The sequence below is a fragment of the Molothrus aeneus genome, chromosome 9, assembly GCF_037042795.1.
Source record: "Molothrus aeneus isolate 106 chromosome 9, BPBGC_Maene_1.0, whole genome shotgun sequence".
In the NCBI taxonomy this organism is placed as follows: domain Eukaryota; kingdom Metazoa; phylum Chordata; class Aves; order Passeriformes; family Icteridae; genus Molothrus; species Molothrus aeneus.
Window position 1 is genome coordinate 14,807,701 of NC_089654.1, and position 18,035 is coordinate 14,825,735.

Genomic DNA, 18,035 nt, shown 5'->3' on the forward strand with positions numbered 1-18,035 from the left:
GTGAGTAGTTTGTAAGAGCAATATATCCAAGTTCACAGCTGAAGTACATGTTCACGTCTCCACACCAGGCTTCCTTCCTGTTGTTCCCCAGTTCCAGTCCACTACAGATACTTGTAGATACCTACAAAATGTTGAAACTCTAACAGAGTTGCTTCGTGGAACTTTTCAGACAAACTATGTCATTTAAATTGCAATGGTAATTGGTATTTTAAGAAATCTTATAGCCAAAAGCTTTTGAAATCTCAAAAGCCAATGACATTCAGTCCGTGGAAGAACATAAACACTTTTGGCAATTTTCAACACACCACCAAGATGAGCTAATATTTCTAAAGAAAAAGATTTGGTCTTTGATCTTTGTCATGACTTGCTCTGTCATTATTTCTCTATATTCTGTAGCAAATTCCTTATTCCCAGGTCTCTGAGAATTCAGTGCAGTGCAGTACCAGGAGGCTTCATTTACAGATCAGAGAAGCAAAATCCCAGTTGGCCTCCAGAGCTACTTAAACACAAGAAACTCCACTTTAGGGGATAATTAAATATCACTAAAACGTTTCCAAAAGAGCTTCTCATAATGCTTGATATCACTCCAAAGTAAAACTACTTACCTATCAAATAACACCTATTTACTAACCAAGATCATTATGCAATTTTCCACTTTATATTTCATTTTGTCCCTGCAGATATGAAAAGGAAACCCAAACACTCAGTTTTAGCCTTATGGAACAGTTTTCCAAAGATAGCCAGTGAACAACAAAAACCCTACAAATTCCAGGTAAGTACAGTTTTGGTTTACTATTTTCTACTTACTTCTGAACCTCTTTCTCCTTTTAGTCCTTGCTCTCCCAATTCACCTGGCTCTCCCTTTGAAAAGAACATACATGAAATAAATTCCAGGAATCATTTGAATGCAAATGAAAACATATTTTCAACAGTCAATAGAGAAATCTCCCTTGTTTGAAATACTTACTGGAGGTCCTTGTTGTCCAATAGGTCCTCTAAGCCCTGGAAGACCTGTATGACCCTGGGAAAGAGAAAATATAACATATTGCAGCAGAGTAACTCAGACTGCCATGCTTAGGGAGCTGCAGGCTTCCTTGTAAAGCCCATCCTGGGAGGAGTCAGGTGGACCCAGATTCATTGACACAACCTACATAAAGTATGGTCAGATCTCCAAGATCAAACTCTACAGAGTTTTTATTCTTTACATTTTCTACTCCAAGCTGCAAGTGGGAATTACATATTGTTTAAACATGTCTGCACTTCTGTAAACATAGATTTGGTTCATTCATTAATTACTATGTCTGTCTGTACTACTGTGTAACTTGGATATTCCCTGTCAAGGACTGTCTCGTATTTCAGTGAACTGCATCAGTTTTAAGCATGAGTTACCATCCAATTTTTATTGCTGAAAGACTGAATATAATTCATGAATAATTTTTAGGGTTAGATTTTAAATAAGTAGTGCTTAAATTTCAGAGAAAAATGTTAACTAATACAGTATTACAGAAACACAGAACTGTTTAAGTTAAAAGTGACATTTTGAGATAATTTATGGCCTCTTTCTCAAGCAAGGCCAGCTAGAAATGATTGTCCAGGACCATGTCTAGTCAAGTTTGCAGTATTTCCACAGATAGAGACCCCACAACCTCTCTGGGCAGCCTGTTCTGGTGCTCAGTCATCTTCACAGTAAAAAAAAATCCAAACCCCCCCCCCCCCCCAAAAAAACAACATTTCAAAAGGAATTTCATGTGTTTCAGTTTTTGCCCTTTGCCTCCTGTCCTGTCACTGGACACTATAGAGACAAGTCTGTCTACCTCATCTTCATTTCCTCCCATCAGGTACTTGCACACACTACGGTCACTGGAGTCTCCTCCAGCTGAGGAGCTGAAGCTCCCATGTCCCCCCAGGAAAGATGCTCAGGGTGTTCAGGAGTGCAGCAGTGCAGTGAGGGACCAGCACAGGCATCCCTGCACAGTTGTGAGGGAAGGTGACACTGCTGCTGCATTACTCCACACGTCTGCAGAGCATGCCAAGCTCAAATCAAAAGATAAAACCCAAGAGGTATTACCTTGTAGCCCTCATCACCAGGCTCTCCTCTATCTCCACGTTCACCACTTCGACCCTAGAGAGCAAACCAGGGAGCAAACTGTAACAGCTGAACTGAATATAATGCTGCAGTGAAATATGAACAGAAAGCTGGGATTTCTCTTAAACTATCCACTGAGAGGGAACTGAGGAATACAAACATAAAGGGTAGCTTGGATAAAGGAATAAACATGATATTTTTCTAAACAGAATGCATTGCAGTCATACAGTAGCCACAGTCTAAAATTTTTTGTAACTGAAGACTAGAAGCTAAAAGATAAATATTAGATGGTGCTTAATGAAACAGGAGGGAGAACTGACCTCAGTGGAACTTCCCCAGATTTATACTTATATATAAAACATACATATATATGTATATATATGTATATATATATATATATGTGTGTATGTGTGTGTGTATGTATAAACTTAGAAGCTTAAACTTAGAATGGATAAATGAAGTGACTCTGGTCTCAAGAAAGACATGCAAGGAAAACTCTCTTATGGCTTCTGTAAGACATATCCATTAAAAATTGGATCCTTTTCCGAAATGACTTGCTGCACTCAAAATCTGCTTTAATTTTGAAGTTTGTACTAATAATTTTGAAGTTTGTACTAATAATTTTGACAGACTCATAAATGCTGCAGAGATACACTCCACATATGAATTCAGTACAAAAATGGTTACAAAATGCTGTTCTCTGAATTAGTTTGCAGTGATAATGAAATAAGTCAAAACATATTTTTGATTAGTAAAGCAATCAAGTGTAACTGGTTAAACAGGGTAAAATTCTTTTTAAAAATATGCTGATCTAAACACAGACTAATGGCATTAATGTAATTAAATAGAGGGCACAGATGTTTAAGCAGGAAAGAGCACACAACAGCATTTTCAGACTGAGACTACTCATTAAAGGACCATCATTCTATATTTTTGTACTGATTCCTGAGACAATGATATAAAGCTTCAGAAATAAATGCATTTGCTCTTGTCTTGAGATGCACTAGTATAATTTTTTTGAGAAAGAAAGACCTACTGGTTCACCTATGGGCCCAGGTAGTCCAGGGACTGTATTGTCTTCACCTGGGTAACCCTAAAGTAAAGAAAAGTATTAAAAAATGTTAACTTGGAAGTTCAACTTCATCTACCATGCACATAAGTTCAAATGCTAATAAAAAGCAGAGAAGATGTTGTATAGATGCTAAAAGTGAATATGATCCTTATGGTTTAATATAGTAGATATGGTAACTCCATTTTAATATTCACCTACATGTCCCAAAGACATTAAGGACTAAAAAAAACTAATATCTGCTTTATTCTCAAAGGCAGCTATAAGAAAAAAAAACCTAACTGAACAATATCCATGCAATCATGTCTCTGTTTAATGAAAAAAGGATAAACAGGATATTTGACAAGGGGGAAAAAGAAAATTTCTTCCACTGTTTTGAGAAATACATGTAATAGAAAGAAAAACAAGAGTACAGAAGACTCCAACATTAAGTCTGAAGTGGATTAAAATTCAAATATGAAATAACTGCCATCCAAGTTAATAAACAAAAGATTATCTATTCCAGATGATACCTAGCAATAATAATGCAAAGAGACTCACAATTTAAATGTGATTAAGGACTTCTACAGTGCATCAAAGTAGTTTTTCAGAAATGACCCAGCAATCTAAACACTTAGCTGTGAATGAATCAGTTTTCAGTTTTTGTTTCTTAAATCATATCCAAACCTATTTACAACATCAGCCACTAAATGCCTATTCAGAGTATTTATTGCAAAACTCGCTCCAGGCTGTAGCTCTGTGTCAAGGGCAGCTCCAATCCAATCTTCATGAAGTGAATCCATGTACCTGCCCTCTTGAGATCACAAGGGTTTCAGTGAGCATACAAATCTGTTTTCAGGATTTGAGACTTGAGAGAAAAACAATAAATTTGACACTAAAATAGCAGTACTGAAGCCACATCCTGTCCCTAACATTTTATATTAACCACAGACATTTGTCCATCCTAGCTGGACTTTCAGGCAAATCTGTGGGTGTACTCACAGGCTCAGAGTTAAGTAAATATTTAGCTGGTTCTGCACTGATTATTTTTGTCAGCAGTGCTCGCTGAGGGCAGTGGTGCTGTCTGATACAATAGACTGTATTCTGTACAATGGGTACCTTGTGCTTTAAAACCTCAAACATTTTAACAGTACAATTTTGGACTCCAGCTCTGAATGACCCATTTCCTCACTTTGCATTTCTTTTCCTAGTCTTTGACAACACTAACAAATACTGCAAATGGTGGCTTTTGCTGCTTGCTGTGGAAAACAGTGGGTGTGCAGTAACATTTCCTCCCTTTATAACTTCACAAAACAGATCAGTGAAACCCATGTTCATACCTTTTCTCCTTTGGGGCCTGGGGGCCCTGAGGGCCCTGGAGGACCCTGGTGACCCTAAAGAAACAAACCAAACACAAATTATTAAAAAAAAAAAATTAAAAAAGTAATTAATTCCAAAATTTCTTTTAGCTACTTGCCACATTTCTTTTTCTGCTTGAAAATTATTCTAAATCATGTTATGACAACAAAACCAATGGCAGAAAATGGACTGTGTGCAGGAAAAGCTCTGTGCATTTTGGGAAACTACATGTTCTGATAGGGCTTAATGCAGCTGATGGGAGCTGGGCTGGTTCTTGCTTCAAAGTTGGGGTCAGTGATGGGTGTTTTTGTTTGGAAAAGAGACTGGACAGTCTGCTCTGTAAGAGGATGACTCAATCTATGATGATTTTCACAGCCATTTTTCAGTGAAAGCCACTATATCTTTATGTCCTTCAACTAACATCATTCAATCAGTTTCTGTTACTTAAATGGAAACTACATGGCCAGACAGTAAGCAGAGGTGGTGGTGTTTGCTGAGCTCTCTTTATAATGAATAGCTGTAGTAGCTTTAGAGGAACTTTATTCAGAAGAGATGAGATACTTTGGATAAACAACAGTTTAAAGTTTATGGTAAAACCCCCCTGCGAGCAAACTAACAAAAGCCAGGCATCCTTGCTTAAGGCTAACAGTTCTGAGTAGGCAAACACACCACATAAACATACGTGAGTCCTGAAAATATTTGTGTAGTCTAGATACAGATTCCTAGGATATTTGAAATTAGCGTGCCACAGAGCTACTTTGGGATGTATGTGTATATGAATTCAGTAAAAAACATACCCCATAACCTGGAATTCCTGGCTCTCCTTCAGGTCCCATTCCTCCTAGGTGTCCCTGTTAAATGCAGTAATTAGAGAGAGAAATGAGCTCCTTTGTAGAGTACTACAACAATGCCTACTATATAAAGTAAGCACTTGGAAAAATCTTGAAATATTGACATTTGACACCACGGACAACTTTCTTGTAGGTCCTACTTCATTTATTAAAGAATACTGGGCTTTTCATTCTTCTGGGGAAAAACTGGTCAATGTTTTGAGTCCTAACCTTATAGTCTTTGTGCATAATTAAATCAAATAGATCTGAGCTTTGAGAGGTGAGGAAGAACTCTCTTTATAAGTACTAGCATGCTAAGGGAAGAATAGGGTGGTCATCACCTCAGAAAGTTGACTCCTACTCTTGAAAATATTGGCCATTGGACATCAAACTTTGCTTCTGTACTTCATGAGCTCAAGAGAGCACACTGCTGCATTCAGTGGCCACAGGACCAGACTGAGACAGGCACTTTGCCTCTCTAGTGGGGAGCCTGGATGCTTCTGTGCATCTGCCACACAGTATGGAGCAAGCCTGGGGAGCTTACTATGAAAGAAGCTAAAAGTTAATGGAATATAGACTTAATTCAGTTGACTTTGGACCAGATTCCTATTTGATAGGAGTAGTAGCCTTCATCTGAAGTGCTTTGTTTCAGCCATGGCTAAGGTATGTGATAGCAAACCCCTTGATTTTTGTTCCTGGAACTGGAAAGGTTTATAAACACCCACAGCAGTGAGGTGGTATGTGGAGTGTGAGACATGAATGTTCCATGGTAGGCTCTGCCATCCCACTCCCATAACTGCCAGATGACCAAAAGCTTGAGGTGGCTCCTTCCAGGTCCATGCCCCAGGTTTCTGTCTGGAAAGGTGAACAGGTGTCATTCTGATGCTGAAAGACCTCTGCAAATAAGAATGTTTTGTACTAACCATGGGACCTCGAGTTCCTCTTGCACCTTTAGGACCAGTTTTTCCAGGTTGGCCAGAATCACCAGCAGGTCCAGCTTCTCCTGGAGGGCCAAGCTGCCCCTTTTCCCCCTGTTGGTATTATTGTATTAAAAATACTAAGAGATTGACACTAAGTTTCAAAATGCAGTTGATGCTTAATCAAAATGTGTAACAGCATTATTTAACAGGTATGACATTTACTGTATGTTATTTACTGTAGTTATTAGAATGTCTGAGCTCAGAACTCTGCAATATAAAAGAGTCTCTGCTAAAGCCTTCTCATTAAGTCTTTGTTTTTCTTTTAGTCAAAGCTTGAAGCAGAAACTGCTCTGAGTTGCAAAACCACATCTTGATACAAATTTAAATTTCCTAAGACCTTGAATGTTATTGATTGCAGAATGATGACAATTCTAATTGCTATGGCTAACAAGTAAAAAAATTGGCTTGAAGCATGACACAAAACAGGGATAGTTTTGGTTCAATGGAATTCTGTAATGTAAATCTGAGTTTCAGATAAAAGGAAGGGAGCTGGGGAAGATGAAAAATACTACCTTCTTTCCTAAACGGCCCCTCTGACCTGGATTTCCTGGTGTTCCTTCATGGCCCTATAGATTTTATTAGGGAGAGAAAAAGAAACGTTTGAGAAGGGCCTAGAAACATGTTTAACCTCTGCTCCAAAATGCATTAACTAAGTAGTCTTTGGTAAAGCAGAGAGGTGGGAGGAAAAATGTCATTAACTTTGTCTTCAAGCAAGTTATTAGGGCTGTCTCAATTTATAGCATAAACAAGTGGGCAAGTTTCAGGGATCATTTATAAAAGTAATGGAAATGCACTGCAAATAAGGGTGAAAAAAACCATTAAATCTTGTCCACACAGAAAATGTTACTTTACAGATTTGTGAAGCTTATTTGTTGCTTTGTAAGCTACTGTTTAAGGAAAATGTAGTATTACTCTCACCTCCAATGAAACACTTAGACAATGGGCTATAGGAAAATGATTTCCATGTTTAGACTAGGATATTATGATCTGTCTGCATCCCTAGAATGAGGTCAAACCAGAACTGTGATGTGTACACTCCCAGATGCCAGGGAGGACAAGTGGAGAAGGCGGCAGCTCTACAGCTGCCTTTGGAACATGTAGAACAAAAACATGAAAAATCCCTCCCTACCCACATCCTCCCAAAAATCGAATTGCCAGACCTGCCTGTCTCACTGAGGCACAGAAACACTGCTGATGTTGATTATTGTACACAAGTATAACTACATAAAGCTTAGATATGCCAGAGTTGAGCTGTTTTACAATAATTTCAACATATGAAACTTCCAATGTTCCCCAAAACTACCAATTCAAAATAGAGTCAAAGAAACAAAACTTGTTCTGCAGCGCACTAAGAGTGCCAACAACCAAAAGAACACTTTTTTCATTTCCTAGAAAAAGTAATTCACAGTGAAGAACCCAGGACAAAAGACAGCAGAACATAGCACTGATGCTTAGAGGACAGAGTGGACAGTGCTACCAGCCATGAACAGCTGGAGCTCCAACCAATGTTTTGTCAGACCCCACCATCACACAAGAGCTGCACAGAAGGCAGCCAGAGGACTGCAGGTGAGAACATGATGGTTTTTGGTAAGGGAAGCTGGTCTGATTTAAAGCTACAATAGTTGCTTTGGAAGCTGTGCTCCAAAATTGTTCTCATGAAGGAGTTGTATGTAGTTTCATGGATGGATTTTAGTTGCTAGGAGTGATGCCAGAACAAATAGGCAAACTGATCTAACAATGTTGTCTGTGAATTCTAATGCTTGTCTACTATTTGATCTGTGTATGTTTGATGCCACATTGTTTGGAGAGGAGAGAGCTGAAGTGAGAGGCTCCAGGTTGTGTGGTACATGTGTCTGGATGACAGATGGTGAGGAATCACTATTTGCCAAGAGGTCCCATATTTAAGATAGAAAAAGCATTTGTCTCCTCTCTCTACCAATCCTGAACGACATTGGAAGCTTATTTAAATACAGTCATCTCCAATTACATAGAAAACCAGAAAAAATCAAAAATAAAGGAAGAATGAAAAATTAACTTTGTTTACTAAAAGCAAACAAGCAAGAAGTCAATTTCAACCAGAAAACACTTACAGGAATTCCCATTAGGCCGGGTTCACCAGGGGGCCCAGCAATTCCTGGTAATCCCATCTCTCCTTTTTCACCACCTTCTCCAACAAGTCCCTGGTCTCCAGGGTCTCCCTAAAACACAGTAAAAAACCCCCAAAAATCCCTTAGTCAGCCTGCTTCTACAGAATTACTTGTTCATAAGGAAAGGGAATTCTGGATCTCTGAGTTTGAAAAAAAAGCCCTGATGTAAACCTTACTAGTCAAATTCAGATCAGGCTCTAAGTTAGGGTAAAGCCCTTTCTATCCCATTCCTACACTCCTACAGCCACATTTTGCCTCATCCATCACCAAGTATCTGAGATTGTTCTCTATGACATCCCCTGTGCTGGCACCTGTCACAGTCCCTGGCACAGAACTGATCTAATTTGGGGAGCAGAGCAGCCTTGGGCTTGCTTCCTCCAGCACTTTAGTCACCAGAGACAAAAGCTGTACTCAGGCAAAACTTGCTTTTCTTTGTCAAACCATTCAGCTGTGCAGCCTTTTCAAGCTATGTATGTACCCAAAAGATACAGAAAAGTCTGTACTTTACAGGACCTCCTGTGTTAAAACTAAGTGCACTCAATGGGTTTAGTTGATCTGGTGCTGACCTAGGATAAAAAAGGAGATTTGGGTCCTTAGGCTAATAAGAGTACTTTAAATCTGCTGCAAAAATTTAATGTACCTTTGGGCCATCTTTTCCTTGAACACCATCTTCTCCTGGAGGCCCTGGTTCACCCTTATAGAAAGAAGCAGTTGAAAACAAAGTTATTGCCTATATTTCTTGACTAGTTTTATATATGTTTATTATCTTTTAGACAACTTTTAGTTGCTGTTACAGTTTATTTATCTTCAGTGTCACAGTCCATGAATATTCAATGCAAGAAAACATACAAGATGATCAGCATTAGAAAAATGAGGCAATACTATGCCCATATAACCCTGGAGATTTAGTCAGTGGCACTGAGATTTTGTTTGGATTCAGAGTATATAACATGTAATTACAGTAACCTCAAAAATATACCAGTTCTGTCCTGAAACTTCCATGTTTATGTGGATAACTACTGTATTGGTATGTTTACTGTAGGGCCATTTACCATTAGAAATATTTCAACATTATAATCACAGAATCACACAGAATCATCAAGGTTGAAAGAAAGCTTCAGGACCATCGAGTCCAACCATCAGCCCAGCACCACCATAATCACATTCCCAAGTGCCACACCCAGATGCCACTCAAACACTTCAAGAGACTGTGACTCCACCACCTCCCATGGCAACTTATTCCAATGCCTAACCATTCTTTCAGTGAAAATCTTCCTTCTAATCTGAAGGTTCCAATCTGAACATCTCCTGGTAAAACTTAAGGCCATCCATTCTGTCCTTTGTTAGCTGGCAGAAGAGACTGACCCCCACCTCACTACAGCCTCCTTTCAGGTAGCTGTAGAGAGATAGGAGCCTCCTTTTCCTCAGGTTAAACAACCCGTGCTCTCCCAACTGCAAAATCTGTGCTTCAGCAGCTCCATTGTCCTTCTCTGGACATGCTCCACACCTCAATGTCCTCTTTTGAACTGAGACCCAGAACTGGACACAAAGTTCAAGGTGCACCTTCACCAGTGCCAAGTGCAGGGAAAAATTCACTGCCCTGCCCTGCTGGCCACACCATTGCTGACACAGGCCAGGGGGCCATTGGCCTTCTTTTCATTGGCCACTTGGGCACTGCTGATTCATGTTCAGATGGGCTGTTGACCAGCATCTCCAAGTCGCTCTCAAGCCACCCTTCCCCAGTCAATACTCTTTTTACCTTGCTACAATATTACACTGGTTTTTTGTTTGGTTTTTTTTTTTTCTTTTAAAAAAAGAGGCTGAAGAAAATAGGTTCTTATTGAATTCTTCTGTTAAATCAAGATTTCTCAACCTTCACTTTGTTCATAACTTCTCTGTTGTGGAAGATTTGCATCCAGAGCTTACCCTCAAACCTTGGTCACCTGGTTCTCCAGCCTTCCCAGCAGGTCCAACGTCTCCCTGGATATCACAAGGAAAATCACTCATTTTTAAAGGACAATATTTGTAACAATGAGAGGGTTTACAGCTGATGGAGTCATCATGACAATAACAGTATCTCTTAATGGTCCGTTACTGTCTACTTGGCTAATGAATCAGATGTCTCTGATTTGCTTTTATGAGAATTTGAAAATATAAATATCTTAAGAGAGAATTATTTCAACATTTACCTTTGTGCCTGGTTCCCCCTGCAGACCAGGTTCTCCTTCAGGGCCAGGAGGTCCCTGCATGGTACAAGAGCTACTGTTACATGATCACCAATAATAATTTTGCAACAACTAAATAATACACCCAAAACTGAAGCAGAAGAATGGCCTGAGACACTGGGAAAGATGAATGTCTGAAAAATCAAATCAAGACAACATAGTTCTTTGTTTTTTCTAGAGACAAACAGAAAAGAAAGAATAGAGGAAATATAGGGTGGGTCAGGAATATATTGAAGACTCAGCAGTACCCCTAAGCCTGTACCTTTCACCATAAATTACTGCTGAGCAAGCATCTATCTTCTGCAAATCTGACTGACAACTTCAGCTCTGTTTAGGCTTGGAGCCAAGTAGACACAGCCTTTGGAGAACTAGACCCTTCTTGAAGGCCTCAGCCCCTAATGAGTTGATGATATCAGACTGCTTTTTGTAAAGTTTACACATAAACCTTGGTAGTTAAATCAGAAGTCTGGATTTTGGGTGACTGAGGAAGAACTTTGAATAAGCCAAATCCCTACTGCTCTAAGTGAGCTCATCCCTCAGGTACTTGATTACAAATGCTGCTAATACATTCTGTCACATTTCTCTCAATGAAATATTAAAAATAAAGCAAAAAACAGTAGCAGAAGTGAGCAAGAAGGCTTTCTACAGCTGCTTTCCTTTATCTACAAATTGAAATAACATATGATTAATGGTGTTTTACTGCTAATTGCAGGGAGAACAGTGCTTTCAAAAAAAAATGTTTGCTCAATTAAGCATTCACCTTCTATGACAAATGTTGTAACTATATGCTCAAAGACAGTGCTTACAACAGAACAAGCTACTTATTTTAGACATTCTTTGGTAACAGCTTTAAGTAAGAGTCTCTGATAAGCTCATGATATTTAAGTCAGCTGCAGGTTTATATAAATTTTTTATAAACATATTGTCCAGGATTAGTTAGTTGTTTGAGTATTTGTAATTGCTATATTAGTGATTAAAATCTCACCTCAAAACCCATTTCTCCAATAGGGCCAGCATCCCCTGGTTGTCCTCTTGGACCCTGGCATGAAACAAAATTTTGGATGCATTATTCAATTAACATTAAATTACATTGTAGTGTGTTCAATTTGTCTCTTCACAACTCTTCCAACTGGAATAAAGAAATGTATTTCATTGTCCTTCCTCCTGAATCCAACAGTGTATCCAAGTCCCATGATGGCATACAGTACCAACCTTGATGCACTGAAATAACATCTCAAATAATAGCACAGATGTCTTTTCTTTTAGATCAAAAATAAATTATTATCTGAACTAAGCTCTTCTCTTGACTAGCTGAGACTTTGTTTAATTAAGGTTTGTTAGACTGTCTGGTTTGCTTTGTGGAAAAGCCTACAGTCTGGTTTGGAATTAACTGAAAACAACTACCTCACCATGGACAGGACAGTCACTGAGGCATAACAGACTAAAGGCTGGAGCCTTCTTAGTAATATTGATAACTACAGCATAAGCATTTTATGATAAGCCTTACATGTAAGGAGTAAATGTACTGCAGTAAAGCCAGGGATCATTTCCCAAAGGGGCATGTTCAAATTCTCTGCACATGTAAGATCTGAGCTCAGAGGGCAGGATTTGTGTGCTGGGAGCAGAAGCTGCCTGTAACAGCTTACTGCTGATTCCACAGCCACTGGGAATGTAGGTCCAGACAAATCAGCTCTCTGCATGTAACCAGTATTTGAACTTCCCTGAAGTTCATATCTATTTATCCCTTTGGGATTCATCTGTGTCTAAACACATTCTAAATTCAAAACATTTTCTTGATCTACAATTCTCATGCAAAAGAAAGATGCTGCTTCTATTTATGACAGAAGCCATTTAAACAAATATTTACTCTTATTTTGTCTCACTTCCTCTTACAGACTCTGCATATGGTTTTGCTCCTCCTGATGACCTGTGAATCTTCTCTTCCCTTGTAAAAACAATGTAAATTGCATCTTATCATCAGAATTCCAGCAGATGCATCTATTTTACCTTTTATCTTCATTTAAATATGAACAACTAAAACTGCAGTTACTTGATAATTGACTTTGTCCTAAACTAAGTTAATTGATTTTCATCTGCAGAAACTCCATGAAATTCCACTAGGCAAGTGTCACAAAGCTTCAGTTTGCTTCACAAATCAAGTATTTCTTCATATTACCATGGAGATAAGGCTGCTGGATCAGAAATGTATCTTTCTCCTGAGACTTTCAGAAGCCAAAATTTTATAGCAATATAGGAACTCCTTTTAACCATTATTATCAGGTAATTTGCAAAGGATTTTACTGAAATGTCTGACAAGTAGATAAAGTTTGAGTGCAGTTTAGATCAATCCCGTTAATACAAATAGTTCTAATTGCTCACATTTCTCGGCTCCTCCACCAAAAATTAGGGCTTTTCTGCTCTTTGTAGAACTGGTGACAGGGCCAGAAAAGCTCAGCAGCTGGCTTTCACACAGTGACCAGCTGACAGAGGATGAAATCAAGCTGCTTGGACAGGCAGCTAAAAAAGAGCCATGCATTTTATTGTGCAATATCTTCTGTCATTTTATCACTTTCTAGCTCCACAGACCTTCTTCTGAAGACATTTTACTCTTTCAGCACTTGATAGAAAAAGATACCTTGTTCACAGGATAAGTTTTTCTTCTGACAGTGAACATGTAGTTTCTATGATGGTGAGCACAGAGAAATGTAGACCACTTAGATTAGGTAAGGCAGACAGGCATGCTATTGGATTTGAAAATTCGGACTTGGCCAGAAAATGGCAGGAATTTGACATATAAACCTTTCATTGTAAGGCTCTTAGATGCTGCAACATGAAGATAAGCTATAATAAATGAAAGAGACGAAGTAACAAGAATCCAATGATAACTATTGGCAAAAACACATATTCTGTGAAATATTTTGCCATTCCCATTTTGAGCTCAAGTTAAATATGCAATCCTATCCTAAAGAAAATTTTTTGGGGTTTTTCTACCCCTCAAAATGTGTAATTACTTTCTGTAAGCATGGATTAGTAGAAATAATATTATAAAAATACTAAATACTAATAATACTAAAATTAGTACAATTTTTATCAACATTTCACTTTCGAGATTTAAATTACCTATGTGCAATTTACTGTGCAAAATGACTCTCCAGAAGCAATGTAAACACACAGTTTTTAACAACTCTATTAGATTTCTGCACCAGAAAATGGGAGCCTTCTCCCAAATTCTTCTTAGGCAGCATATATTCTTTTACTGTATTTACATAATCTGATTTACCCCCAGAGATGGTGCTGCAATACTATTCCTGTCACAGCTATATCTTGCAGTTCAGTGCATTTATTTGCTTCAGGTTCTTCCTGATCTTCTGTAACAATATCAGCCACACTAAAGTGAGTGTGGCTTTGACACAGTAACAAGAATCCATCCAGCAGAGGAATGTCTGAGGTTTATTGCAGCAGGCTCTTCTTGAAAATTTAACCTGCCAAATAGATGTGGTCCCTGTGTTCCTGAACAACAATCCTAAGGTTTGCCTAAGAAAACACCACTAAAGTATTGCCACATACATTTACCCAATTCATAACACAGATTTCTACCTCAATGTGGGGTAAAGCCACATTATATCGTGGTCTATGCTCTGTTATGCTCTCTTGTGTTGTGCCCCCCTTACTACAGAGCTTCCCAACAAGATTAACAGGTCTCTATGAACAAGTTACACTAAGCAAGGGAGGCAGACTCCAGGTCTGCAGTTTTGGAGCAATCACTCCACAATTCCTACCTAACCACAGCTGGAAATACTGGATCTCAGTAAAATGGAGCTTGAGTTGTCAGGGAGCTTGTATAATAAATACATGGAAAAACTTTGAACAGGCATAAGGATCAACTTACTGGCTCTCCCACTGGTCCTCTGTCTCCTGTGGCTCCTGGAGGCCCAAGCAAACCCTGAAGATTAAAATAAAATAAAAAATCACTGGAAAGAAGCTCCTTCATATTCTGAGCACGGCCACTTCCTCTCTTGTTTTTGCTCACACAGTAACTAACACAGAAACACCCATGAAGTATGTGTGGCCTTTTTTTCTGGTTGGCATGCACTGACATATCACTGGCTTCTGTAGCAGGTGAGGGAGTCCTGAGTAAGTCCTTCCTCAGTTTCTTTTACATACAAATGAATCTTAGCTGAGCCACCATTTACCAGTTCATTGTAATTCTCCCTAGATCCATGTGCTGCTTGTGTGTCCAAACTGCCCTAGGGGCTGTATTTTAGATAATCAGGAAGGTTCAGAGCACACTTTTCTCTCTGCTCAACCTTTCTCATAGCATTTCTTTCTCACACTGTCTTCTAGAAACTGTAGCTGTAGGAGTAATAGATCTCTATCCTGTACTTTGCAATAAATGTGCTATTAGACATCATTTCAGCCTAATGAGGTTTTGCTTCATTTATTTCTGTGTATATAAATACATCTAAAAGTTCTAGTGAATGAAGAGGAAATGAAAACCCCTTGTGTCAAATGTGAGAGGCAACAAGCTCCTAAATCTGAGCAGAAGAGGCAAGAGAAGTATGATGACAATCAACATTTTGAGTTTCAACTGCAGAACAAAATCACCATCATTCCTGCTTTATTTTTGGTTTTTTGCTTCCCTCTTTGTTGAAAATCCAGTACAATTTGGACTGACTGATAACCTGCTTTGTAAAAAAAGCCTCAAATAGAACACATTAGATTTCCATCCAAAAAAGCACTAAAAGAAGGAATTTTCTTCTATACATGATATTCATTTAACACATTTCTACATTTATCCCTACATTGATAACACACACCTACCCCAAATTCTATCAAAGACTTATTGTTCTATGTTACAAAGACTTTTATCCTTAAAACTGCACTTCTGTCCCTGGTTCTTTGTATGAATAAATGCAAACTGTCAAAGTTTTCCAGCTGCTCTGAAATAGATAAACTTCCTCATACCCAAGTGTCAAACAAAGTATGAGATTTTCTGGATTTCTTTTTGGTAGAAGTACTAGTGAATTTCATACTCACAAGTGCACCCTGATCTCCTCTCTCTCCTGGATTTCCAGCTTTACCCTGGTTAAAGAGAAAAATCAAAGGACAATGCTGGCTTCAAGTAATTTCCAAACGCAGCTCAGAAATCAGTTACTGTGTTAAAGCTTACTGCAAGCACTGGCTCCAATACTTACAATGAGCCCAGGCACTCCTTTCTTTCCTGGATCACCTCTTTCTCCCTGATAAATAACAAACAATGTTATTTATTGTTATTAACAATGTGTAAGTTCTACATACATTTTCCTGATAAGCTGCATGCAGTTACTGTGAGTTAAAATGCTGGGTAACTACAGAAAATACCTCAATGTACCTGGAAAAGCCAGAAATTTGCAAATATCTTAGATTAAATGGAACTCTCTGGCTTCTGCCATGATGGGCTGGAGGGTTATTTGGTTGTTTATTTTCATCTGTTATGGTCTGCTTCAGTGTTTTATATAGTACTGAGCAATGCAAACACTCACCTTAACACCTTCTGTTCCCAGCTCTCCTGGAGGACCATCGAGACCTCTTGGCCCCTGAATATTGAACAAGTGATTTGGAATACTAATTATGCATTATTTTTGCTTGTCATTAAGGAGATGTTACATAAGCTTTAGGAGAGTGGAAACATTTTGTTGGCAGGAAAACCAATTCTCATTATGTGTCAAGTGTGAAATAAAGCTTCAAAGAATAAAATAAGTTTCTGGTTTGTTGAATTATGAACTTAAGAAGAAAGGTTTTTTTAAAAAGTATGTAAACAAAACATTCAGTGTCCCTGCTGGAGCCAGATGGCAGGCTGATATTTTCTGCTCTTTTTTTCATCCACCTTGTACTCAAGCAACAGACATGGTCTTAGAGGGATTTAGATGATCACTGCATATATAGAGCAGTTGCTTTTGAGCACATTATAAGATGTATATCCAAAAATTAATCTTGCTAGTAAGACTAAAAAAAGCAGATAAAATTCTTCCACTAGTAAACCAGTTTGAGGCAAGATTAGAAGAAATTTATAATTGTGAACTATTGTGGTCTATTGTTAGACTAAAATGTTTTTTTTTATAAGCAATAGATGAACAAAGATAACCTGTTATATTATTGTAGCATAATATAGCAAATACCTATTGCCAAAACATTCAGAGTTTTATTATTTAGATTGGGAATCCAAATTCAAAAGCTTACAAGCAAATGAAAAATCCTTATATATATCATGAGCAAAATAGAAAATAATATTTTATCCATGCTGACTTAGGAAGTTATTTCCATAATTCTAAAAACCATGACTGTTTAGGTATGGAACATTAATTTAAAATCAGTTAATAACAACTTACAACTAATGACCACTTCCTAGGAAGAGCTAGATAAGTATCAAGACAGGCTCTTTACAGCAGTGTGCATTGGGAGGATAAGACACAACAACTTTCCTGGTGGCATTTGGGCTGGGCTGGCATCAGAAGGAGTTAGTACACTACTATGGCAGTGCCTGGAGGAAAACAGTCTCCATTTCTATGGTGAATTTCTGAATTGAAGAGAACCTGACATCTTGGGTCATGTTTTACAGTGAAGGGCATCCAATCATGACTGATTTTCAATCACATAACTGTTCTAAATGATAATAATAGGGGCTTGTAAAATGACTTTGTTGGAAGCACATCTGAGTTAATTTAGTTTACTTTCCCTCCAAAAAATATCTGTGACTTCCATATCTCTCTTGAATATTTTGAGAAAAAACATACCAGAATTTGTTGTCTTTGACTCGGGCTGACTGATCAATATCAAAACCTCTCTTGGAACACTTTTCTCTGGAGCAAAAGGGAAAATGGCTGACTGGTAACTCAGGACCAGAGTGTATCCAGAATCATTTAGGCTTTTCTCCTGAAATGAAAACCTCTCAGGAACAGGCCTTTCCTGTGAGCTGATAGATAACCACAACCCCTGGCAAAGCCAGAAATATCCCATGAGAATTCATCTGTCATCATTTCAGCACTGCTACTTCTGGCCAGCACAGAGGAACACAGAAAGCATAGGAAAAGGAAAGAGGGCAGGCAGGGAGAGCTGTACAGAGACTCTGTAGTTTGGGACACAGCTTTTGTGAGGCAATCCTTGGCCCAGTCTGGCCACCTTTTTTGTTCTGGTATAAACCAGGACTGAGCAGTTACAGGCATTTCTTTGGGCTAGAGAGGAAAAGAGGCTACAGAAGAAAACACTGAGCTGCCACATGGCACTCAATGTGAAAGGTCCCAAATCAAACAATACTGAAGTCTATGGAAAAAAATCTGTGACTTCAGTGCCCTCAGAAATTAGAAATGAAACACTAGTGGTG

At 38.5% G+C, this 18,035-nt stretch overlaps 1 protein-coding gene across 1 annotated transcript in view; it reads right to left on the bottom strand.

The window, feature by feature from the left end:
- The window catches only part of COL24A1 (collagen type XXIV alpha 1 chain), a 114,825-nt gene that overhangs the window by 19,779 nt on the left and 77,011 nt on the right, over positions 1–18,035 (bottom strand). Inside the window, exons 29-45 of the mRNA XM_066556038.1 lie at positions 16,198–16,251; positions 15,871–15,915; positions 15,713–15,757; positions 14,565–14,618; positions 11,661–11,714; positions 10,640–10,693; positions 10,377–10,430; positions 9,091–9,144; positions 8,394–8,501; positions 6,816–6,869; positions 6,247–6,354; positions 5,291–5,344; positions 4,475–4,528; positions 3,123–3,179; positions 2,069–2,122; positions 968–1,021; positions 808–861 (exon numbers count right to left, since the gene is read on the bottom strand). Coding sequence (XP_066412135.1) covers positions 808–861; positions 968–1,021; positions 2,069–2,122; positions 3,123–3,179; positions 4,475–4,528; positions 5,291–5,344; positions 6,247–6,354; positions 6,816–6,869; positions 8,394–8,501; positions 9,091–9,144; positions 10,377–10,430; positions 10,640–10,693; positions 11,661–11,714; positions 14,565–14,618; positions 15,713–15,757; positions 15,871–15,915; positions 16,198–16,251 — 1,011 coding nt within the window. The remainder of the gene's footprint in view (positions 1–807; positions 862–967; positions 1,022–2,068; positions 2,123–3,122; positions 3,180–4,474; positions 4,529–5,290; positions 5,345–6,246; positions 6,355–6,815; positions 6,870–8,393; positions 8,502–9,090; positions 9,145–10,376; positions 10,431–10,639; positions 10,694–11,660; positions 11,715–14,564; positions 14,619–15,712; positions 15,758–15,870; positions 15,916–16,197; positions 16,252–18,035) is intronic.